The 9,793-nt window shown below is 46.4% G+C and overlaps 1 protein-coding gene across 1 annotated transcript; it reads right to left on the bottom strand.

The window, feature by feature from the left end:
* Positions 1 to 746: 746 nt before the first annotated feature.
* Positions 747 to 7,403, bottom strand: LOC307222955 (histone H3.3A). The gene is made up of 4 exons (XM_079988567.1): positions 7,266 to 7,403; positions 3,233 to 3,388; positions 2,550 to 2,703; positions 747 to 1,468 (listed from the first exon to the last, which is right to left on the bottom strand). The coding sequence occupies exons 2-4, from the start codon at positions 3,358 to 3,360 to the stop codon at positions 1,340 to 1,342; spliced, it is 411 nt and encodes a 136-aa protein (XP_079844693.1). The 5' UTR covers positions 3,361 to 3,388; positions 7,266 to 7,403; the 3' UTR covers positions 747 to 1,339.
* Between the last annotated feature and the right edge of the window lie 2,390 nt (positions 7,404 to 9,793).

The raw sequence follows: 9,793 nt of genomic DNA, 5'->3' as shown, positions 1-9,793 counted from the left end.
CCATTAGGTCCAGTCGTGGCTGACTCTGGGGTTGCGGCGCTCATCTCGCTTTATTGGCCGAGGGAGCCAGCATATGGCCAATAAAGCAAGATGAGGCGCACGGAAACACCGTTTACCTTCCCGCCGGAGCAGACCTATTGACCTACTTGCACTTTGACGTGCTTTCAAACTGCTAAGTTTGCAGGAGCAGGGACCAAGTGACGGGAGCTCACCCCATTGCGGGATTCCAGTGAGGTGTAGTGGTTAAGAGCGGTGGACTCATAATCTGGTGAACCGGGTTCGCGTCTCCACTCCTCCACATGCAGCTGCTGGGTGACCTTGGGCCAGTCACACTTCTTTGAAGTCTCTCAGCCCCACTCACCTCACAGAGTGTTTGTTGTGGGGGAGGAAGGGAAAGGAGAACGTTAGCCGCTTTGAGTCTCCTTCGGGTAGTGATAAAGCGGGATATCAAATCCAAACTCTTCTTCTTCAAGCTCTCTTCTGATCGGCAAGTCCTAGGCTCTGTGGTTTAACCTGTATACGGTAATAATGGCTTATCCTACAAAGAGATTACCAAGACAAGGTACGTGAAGTGCTCTGTACACTCAAAGAGGTGCTGTATGAATATTACTGGCAACCCATACTTTTTGGCTTTTTAAAATTTTCAACAGCACTGCAAACCACAGGGTGGTCTCGCTTTGTGTGAAAGTGGGATCTGGCAAGGTCTTCCACAAACCACCATTAAGCAAAAATTAAGGAAGCCAATATGTTGTCATTCAACATTTATTATTTTTTCTTTACTGCCTCAAGATGAGTAGTCCCTATTGGTACAAAGGTCAGAGTCACAGACACAAGACACATGGAAAATAAGGGGGGTGGGATTTAGAAAGCACTCCTTGCCTAGACAAAAATAAAAAAGACTAACCAAAGAAAAAGAGTGTAGTGTTCTTTGCAGATATTTTACAGACCGAAGACCAAAAGCTCTTTATCATTGTAATGCCTATTATCTACTTAAAGTTGTGTGTACAAAACCAGGTATTTCAAAAGTGTCCCCTGTTGGGTTTTTATTATTTTTTTTGCAATTCTGAAAAAAAAATACAAAAAACAACATCCAGAAGTCTTACAGGTTTCAAAGGATTATTTTTTTTTTGCTTGTACATGATGAATAGGAATCAAGTCTCCCGATCTTGGAGAGGTACTACAATAGATTATCTAACATTTTCTCACATGTCCTAGCCACTACAAACAGGAGTAGGGGGGGGGGAATAAAACCTGGAGTGTATTCTAAGTACACTGCACAAGCAGGGGTGGGGCTGCCTGGGGAGGGGCATATATGTTAGAAGGGGGAGGGGAGGAGAACTTAAGCCCTTTCACCACGGATGCGGCGAGCCAGCTGTATGTCTTTTGGCATGATGGTGACCCGCTTGGCATGGATGGCACACAGGTTGGTGTCCTCAAACAGACCCACAAGATAGGCCTCGCTGGCTTCCTATTGAGACAAGGAAATTCAAGTAAAAATAATGGAGGGAACAAGTTTTGAAATGCACAAGCGTGGAGGGGGCAGATACAAAACACAAGCAGCAAGGTTTTGCAACGCATTATCTGTGTGTTGACATACTGATGGATTTCAAAATGCTAGCTCTTTGTCTTGCACGCAACAGAAGGCCGATCGCATACATTACCTGCCTGCTGAAGGGATACACGCAATTCAATTCCCTTCCCTTCAATTCCCTGTAGAAGGGAGCATCGCCAGATGGAACAGGAGAGAAATATTGACAACATCTTATTCACACCCCAAGCTCCTAGGAGGAGGAGACGCTGCCACACTCTTATCTCAGTTTCATCTTTGACAGCGACACTTACCTTCTTTTTAAAGAAGTGGAAGGAACTCGCTTGCTATGGCAGCAGCTGTTCCTCCCTTACTTTCGAGCACAGATGGTCGCTGCCAGAACAAGCATGACCTCCAAAGGAGGAGGAGGTGGTGGAAGACTGGAAGGGAGAGTGTGACAGCTCCTGCTCATTTCTCTTCCCCAAGCCTGCCTCAGCCCATCTAATAGTTTCAACAGTGGCGGAGAAGCTGTGGCTCCCCAAATGTTGAACTACAACTCCCATCATCCTTGGCCACGTTGGCTGCAGCTGATGGGACCTGGGCGTCCAAGAGCATCTGAATCAGCACAGGTTCCCCATCCCCTCTTTATCAACTGAGCTGCAATAATAAAGGCAGAAAGCACCTCTCCAAACCGCAGCACAGCAGAAAGCGGCACAACACATCCCCCACCACAACTCTGCTCAGACACAAGTCTCCAGCTCACATCTAGCATGTCCAATGGATGCTAGATGCAGCTTATGAATTTAGAAGGTGACAACGGCGGAAGTGTCAGAGGGAGAGTTTCATGAAATATCGAGCAGCTCAAGAGAACAATCTGAGGGCATGTGACACAGTTTGTGCTGCAAAAAGCAAGCAGGGTTTCTTTTGGGCCTTCAAACTCCCAGAAAGGAGCAGCCTTCAGAAACTAGGCATAGTCTTCAGGACGAAGAAGGGAGAGGCAACAAGGAGACGAGGCACAAACCTGCAGAGCTCCGATGGCAGCACTCTGGAACCGCAGGTCTGTCTTGAAGTCCTGAGCGATTTCACGAACCAGACGCTGGAATGGCAACTTGCGGATCAGCAATTCTGTGGATTTCTGGTACCGCCGGATCTCTCGCAGTGCCACAGTGCCAGGCCTGGGAGAAATTACAGTCATACCTCATGTTACATTTGCTTCATGTTACATTTTTTCAGGTTGCGTACCGTCGCGACCCGGAAGTACCAGAAAAGGTTACTTCCTGGTTTCGCCGCTCGCGCAGACGCACAAAATGACGTCACACGCATACGCAGAAGCAGCGAATTGCAACCCGCACATGTGCAAACGCGCTGCTGCAGGGTGTGTTCTTTTAATGTTGCAAACAGGCCTCCAGAACAGATCCCGTTCGCAACCAGACGTACCACTGTATAGGGAAATAGCAGTCATCTCCCTCCAACCTTGCTAACACAGCCAGAAGTCATGAGGGTGGAGGGAAACAGGGTACAGAAACTGAGCAGCGGCCCCTCCTTCCCAAATCCCCAGCCCCATGACAACTTTGGAGAGCACTTTTACTTGATGCTAGGGTCTGACCAGATTGTAGGCTTGAGAGCAGTTGCCTGGCTTCTCTGTGCTCCCCACCTTGTACTGGCCAAAAAACTGAGCTGCTATCGAGTGCCTGTTCCAAATACCTGTAACGGTGAGGTTTCTTCACTCCACCAGTGGACGGTGCACTTTTCCGGGCGGCTTTGGTGGCCAGCTGCTTTCGAGGAGCTTTCCCGCCAGTGGATTTACGGGCAGTCTGCTTAGTACGGGCCATCCTGGGTGGTCCTTAAGCTGCAAGAAACCTGCCAAGGGAATGGAGTGCAGATGAGTTTATGGGGAAACAGGGACACTTTTGATAGCTCTGCGTCCAATTTGCACCGTAAGGTACTACACACTAGCAACTCTGGGGCCTTGGGCTCAGTTTACAAACCCCATTTCATGGTAAAAACATCTATGAACAGAATATATTTATTAAAAAAAGGGGGGAACCTCTAGATTTCCAGTGAACTTTCCCCAAAACCAGAAAGCACCACCCTGTCAATAACAGAAGCTAGGTTTTGGAAGGAACCTAATGGGTTATCCATAGCAGCACCCCAGAACCACCACCTGCTGTATATATGACTCCTCAATTTTGTCCAAAAGCCTGATGCATCATCTTCATGCACAGCTTATTTAAGCAATTCAGTTGCCTTATTCAGCTTCCTGAACCAATTCACTTTGGCTATCTAGCCGGCACAGTACACAGCATCAAGAGAACTACTGAAGCTTTAGCAGATGGACACATGACATGCCAAGCCCCACTTTCTTTGGAAACTTATTTCAACACCTGATAAAGTCCTAAATTTAAAATATTTACATGATGCATTACCTATATCAACTTTTTTGTCATTTCATCTGAGGCACACCTGCATTTAACAGTTGAAAGAGCAGGAGCCTTAAAGTTCACTTGCACAGAAAGATGAAGTGCGGGACAAATATAAAGTTTTACACTAGCAGTAAAGTAGTTCTTGCTGGCTACACTGACACCACAGTAGGAAGTGAACTACTCCTGTTTACTTGTATCTGCACCTACAGAGATTAATTACTTCACTCAGGGAAAGAAAAAGCCCTTCCGGGAGCGCAAGTTGTTTTTCTTCTGATCAGAAATCACTTAAGTCAGCAGTGTCTGGCATTATACACGGGGACATGCAAAAAGAGGGTCTAATAAAAGAACGTATCTCATTCGTGTGTCTCAGCTTCACAATATATTCTCTCCGTTTCACCCTTTGTCATACACGCTGTTCCACAGACCTTTCCCTCTGCTCCTCCCCCTTTAAAAAATCAAGCAGGCATCAGCTAACATAAGACTGCAATCCTATATTTGGAATTAAGTCTCATGGAACTCAATCTTACTTCTGAAAATGCACAGATAGGCTTACACGGTAAAAACTAGAAGGCCCAAGAAATGCATGTGCCATATTTTAATACAGAGAATTACTTTAATACAGAGCATTAATTTCCAGAGGGATTAATTTCCAGAGGTCTGTTGCAGCAAAACAATAATCTTGTCGCACCCTAAAGGCTTATGGTTACAGCCGTTGCTAGTCCTACTCAAGAGTAGGCTCAATGAAATTAATGGATATGACTAACATGGGTTTATTATTTCTTAGGTACCTTATTTATGTGATTGCAAGCCGTTTCAAATTGTTTTTAATATTGTGTTTTAATTGGTGTAACCTGCCCTAGTACCTGAGAGTGAAGGGTGGGTAATAAACTATAATAATAATAATAATAATAATAATAATAATGAAAATGAATTTTAATCAGTCTACTCCGGGTAGAACTTACTTGGATACAACTCTTAAAAATTATTATGGCAGAAACTTTCATGGTGTTAGAATTCACTTTATTAGACGCAGTAACTTTTCCCAGTAGGAAAAGGTCAGAGAAAAGTCAGCAGAAAAACAACTTAAGACAACACTTCCTAGCTTCCTAATTCTGGGAGAGAGTAAAAACTAGCAAGGATGCAGTATTGGAGAGGGAAACACTGTATGATCAAACTAATCAAAAGGCAGTAATGCCTCTGAATCAGAATCTGGTTCTGTAACATTGCTGGCATTTATTATTCCTCAATGAACAATTACTGGGTGTGAGAAAGTGGATGTTTTGTAGAAGCCATGCTTCCTTGCTCATATCTCAGTTCTGTTCTGGATTCAAAACTCTACCTTCACTGCTAGCAATAAAAAGTAACATCAAACATGCTGAATTCAAAGAGCTTCCTAAACTATCTCCAGTATTTGTAAAGCAATCTCACAAATATAAATTAAGGCCACAAAACAACATAAAAACCTTAACAACAACCAATGTTACAATATTATTTTTATACTTCTACATTCTCTGGGGTGAAAAAATCTGCTATCAAAATGCACAAGCAAATTTATAGTTTTTTTTTGAATTTCTAAAATACCTGAGGGGAGGAGAACCTAGACAAACCAACCGTTTCGTCTTCAAGTGTGTGTGTGTGTGTGTGTGTGTGTGTGTGTGTGTGAGAGAGAGAGAGAGAGAGAGAGAGAGAGAGAGAGAGACACCAGTATTGTGTGAACAGCAGTGAGAGAGCACCACACCTGGCTCACAGTGAAGATAGCCTGCACCTGGCTCAAAGTGGAATTCATCAAGGCTTGCTTCTAAGTAAACTTGCTCAGGATTGCACTACATCTGCACCACCATCCCCAGCAAAAAAACCCCCTGCCATTGCAACTTACAAACGGCTTTGTTCCGCCTGGCCTTTAGCTTGGAGCCAATTTGATTCCCTCCCCCTCTTTCTTTTTCCTTTCTCCTCCTGTGATGAGGCTGCATTTTAATATTTCAATATTTTAATGTTGTATTTTAATCTTGTTTTTAAGTTGTATTCATTCAACTTGTTTTTATTATTGCTTGTTAGCCGCCCTGAGCCTGGCCTTGGCTGGGGAGGGCGGGGTATAAATAATAATAATAATAATAATAATAATAATAATAATTATTATTATTATTATTATTATTATTATTATTATTAAAATCCTAGACACATACTGTGTTTAGAGACCGAGCCTTATGAGGAATCCTGGAAAAAAGGAGACTGAGAAGAGATTCTATAAGCCATTTTCAAATATATTAAGGGCTGCACATGGAAGATGAAGCAAGCTTGCTATCTCCTGCTCTGGATGGCAGGACTCCAACCAATGGCTTCAAGTTAAATAAGAAAGGAGATTTCAACTAAACATCAATTAGAACTTTCTGACAATAAGAGCAGATTGATGGTGGAACAGTCACCCCTCTGGCCTGGATGAGGTTGGTGGGGCAGTTCCCCAGTCACCCTAAATGGACAAGTCTCCACAGCTGATTCTGTAAAACCTAACTTTAGAAAAACCAGAGTTAACAGCAAAGGCCAAAGAAAAGGAACCGCCTGTCGTCATTAGGTGGTCCTGGCAAACAGAAGAGGCAGTTGCCATGGTAACCACAGCCCCCCATCCCCTACTGGTTAGGTGGGGAGCACGTGCAGTAACAACATTAGGAAAGCGGGGGGGGGGGGTTGTTTGTTCACGGGGAGGGGCTGCGATGACCTCTGGGAACAGGAAGCATTGGGGCGGCGACATGGCCAGGACACCTGGGGAACACCTATGAGCCACATCGCAAATGGACTACACGCCCCAGGAGCCTTTGCGGAGAACGCTTCCTCCTATTGGCTGCCCGGAGTCAGGTGGCACAAAAGGACTCTCGCCCCCCCCCCACCCGCAGGCCGCAGAAGCCTTTCTTCCCGACTGGCCAGCGCGCGGCCGGCCAATTGGTTTGTAACCCGGGAGAGCAAAAGGGGGAGGGGGAGGGCACAGAACCTCCGAAAAAAAAATGCTCCTCGGCGATTGACACCGGCTGCCGACCAATCCCATCCCGAGCTCCCTCAGGAGTTTCGGACCTATCAGCGAAGCGGCCGTCAACCTCGCTCTTTCAGCCAATAGGCGGCGGGATGCAGACGGAAGGCGGGACTTGGCGTCTTAGCGTTGGCGTGTGTGTGTGGGGGGGGGAGAGAAATGAAGGAGCGAAGGCATCGCCTCAGACGACCTCGCTTTCCAGTTGCCCCCCTTTACTTCCCTCCCCTCACCCAACAGGACAAGAGCGGGCGGGGAGCGGGGTTCGGCCGGCGGCCCCTCGCGGCGTTTTCGTTACCTGAGCTGTACGCCTCGCGCTTCAGCGGCCGTTGGTGCCGTTTGGTCGTCCCGCGGCGGCGCTCGCGCTGCTCTCCGCTCCCTTCCCGCTTTTCCCGCCAGCCCCAACAGAAAATGGCGGGTTCCAGGGCCAGGCTATTTAACCATCATGCAACGGGGCTGGAGCGGGGTGGGGGAGGGGGAGGGAACGGCTGGAAGAAGCGGCGGGTCGGCTGAGGTGAACGAGGCTCCTCGGGAGCCATCTTGCGCGCCTTGCCAACGCCTCAGCGAGGCCCTCTCCGCCTCGGAGAGAGCCCCAGAAAAAGAAAACCATGAAACGCCAGGCTTTCCTTTCACATTTCACATATGGCAACGGTTGCCCTCTCCACAAATACCTAGCCGTCGTTTGAAAGAAGCTGCTCTGGTGCAGACTATAGACACTATAAATGGTGCCAAAAGCAATATGTTTTAATGGAACAGCGCCCAGCCAAGCCGTGCACCCTTCTTACAGGAGAATGGCCGGTTTACATGCGAGTCGAACTGAGTCTCTCTCGCGTGTTGTTCTGAAATAATCGCCTCAACACGTTTTGTAACAAAAAATCAGCACACCTGTAATAATATCAGGAATGTGAACTTCAGTTGCGCAGAATTGGGCCTACGTAAATCATGTCAACAGCAACTTAAAATATTTTTTGTAAGTGATCACTCTTTGTTCACAATCATCGCCGTGATCTCAAATCATGATTTGATTTCCATAGGATCCTCACCACAGATTCCATGCAATACTAAATGGATTCTGTGTGCCATGTGGAGAGACTAAAATTGCACAATAGTGAACTTACCATATCTAATTGGACATCATGTTTCCTCAGAAACAAACTTGGTGCTTTTAGGGCAATTCAAATCTTTTGTCACTTTCCATTCTAGTCTTTGTTAACTACTGGATTTGCTTTTAGGTGAACATGGATAAAAATAGGCAGGGTGGCTGCAATTCTAAGAGCGTATACTAGGGAGTAAGTCCCATCAGGACTTAGACCTGCTTAAAAACACATAGGACTGAATTACACAGCAAACACTTATTTATGGGTTGGCAGGCAACTATAAAAAGAGGAAATTCCTACAGAAATAAGAAGCTCTTAATTAAAACTCTTAATTAACAGAAAATGCAGCTTGATTCTTTACATTAAATGCACACACTTCATTGAAAAAACCCAAAAAACTATGGGACTCTAAGTGTACTGCTTGACAGCAGTTTCCCTAACAGCAGAGGGGGAAGAGCGGTGGGTCTCAGATGGTTTTGGTCTCGATTTGGTTTATTGCGGGGGGAAATTCACATTTTTTTATTAAACCTGTATTCTTCCCTTCCTCCCAAAGAAGCCCAGGACATTAACATCCACAGAGAGGTCCGTGCAGTTGAAGTGGCTCAGGAATTCATAGCTTCCATGACAACCATGGGGCTGTCTCAGTTTACATCCAGACCTTCTCATGTTGCAGAACACTCTTGGCTTGGTCTTTTGTCAATTTGAGGCAGGGAATGGAAGCAGGGGGCTGAAGCCCCAAGCAGCTTATATAGTACCCTGTAGGTGGGTTTTTGGCATCAGGGGGATATGTACCAGGAGGTTAGAAAACTCCTCACCCTATCCTATGTGGAGCTTTTCTGAGGGAGAGGGAAAATACTCTATTGGGACTCCCCCTTTCCTATTCTGGGACGCAGGTGGCGCTGTGGGTTAAAGCCTCAGCGCCTAGGACTTGCCGATCGAAAGGTCGGCAGTTCGAATCCCTGCGGCGGGGTGCGCTCCTGCTGCTCGGTCCCAGCACCTGCCAACCTAGCAGTTCGAAAGCACCTCCGGGTGCAAGTAGATAAATAGGGACCGCTTACCAGCGGGAAGGTAAACGGCGTTTCCGTGTGCGGCTCTGGCTTTGGCTCTGGCCAGAGCAGCGATGTCACGCTGGCCACGTGACCCGGAAGTGTCTCCGGACAGCGCTGGCCCCTGGCCTCTTAAGTGAGATGGGCGCACAGCCCCAGAGTCTGTCAAGACTGGCCCGTACGGGCAGGGGTACCTTTACCTTTACTTTCCTATTCTAAAGACATTCCCCAGCCCCCTATCTTGCAATCTAATGCTTACGTTTTGAACTGGCTACTAGCCCTTTGGAGCTTAGAAAGGGCGAAAGCTAATTTCTTAGCCCTGAACCACAGCATTCTGTAAAGTTTTTCTTACAGGCTAGTGGGATCCCTGTTGTTGGAGTGTGGGAACAAGCCACATAATTTACATTATGCTCCCCCACCCTACACCCTTGCTGCTAATACTAAATATAACGCTTCTGGATTTCTTTCTGCTTCCTCCACTGACCCCTTCATTCTTGTTATTCTGTTTGCAAGCAATCCACAGGCATTTAGCAGATTGCATCTTTTCACATAGAATCAAAGAATTCTAAAGTTGGAAGGGACCCTGAGGGTCATTAGTACAACTGCCTGCAATGCAGGAAACTCAGCTAAAGCATCCATGACAAATGGCTATCTAACCTCTGCTTAAAGACTTAAGGGAGACT

The sequence above is a fragment of the Podarcis cretensis genome (assembly GCF_951804945.1).
Source record: "Podarcis cretensis genome assembly, chromosome: 8".
Taxonomy (NCBI): domain Eukaryota; kingdom Metazoa; phylum Chordata; class Lepidosauria; order Squamata; family Lacertidae; genus Podarcis; species Podarcis cretensis.
Note: the sequence above shows the minus strand (reverse complement) of the source record. Positions and strands in the feature narration are given on the sequence as shown.

Excerpts from the sequence above, each read along its gene's own strand:
- LOC307222955 (XM_079988567.1), bottom strand. The coding sequence starts at position 3,360 with ATGGCCCGTACTAAGCAGACTGCCCGTAAATCCACTGGCGGGAAAGCT. Across the intron at positions 2,704-3,232 it reads AAGAAACCTCACCGTTACAG|GCCTGGCACTGTGGCACTGC; the intron begins GTATTTGGAACA and ends AATTTCTCCCAG. Across the intron at positions 1,469-2,549 it reads CTGCCATCGGAGCTCTGCAG|GAAGCCAGCGAGGCCTATCT; the intron begins GTTTGTGCCTCG and ends TTGTCTCAATAG.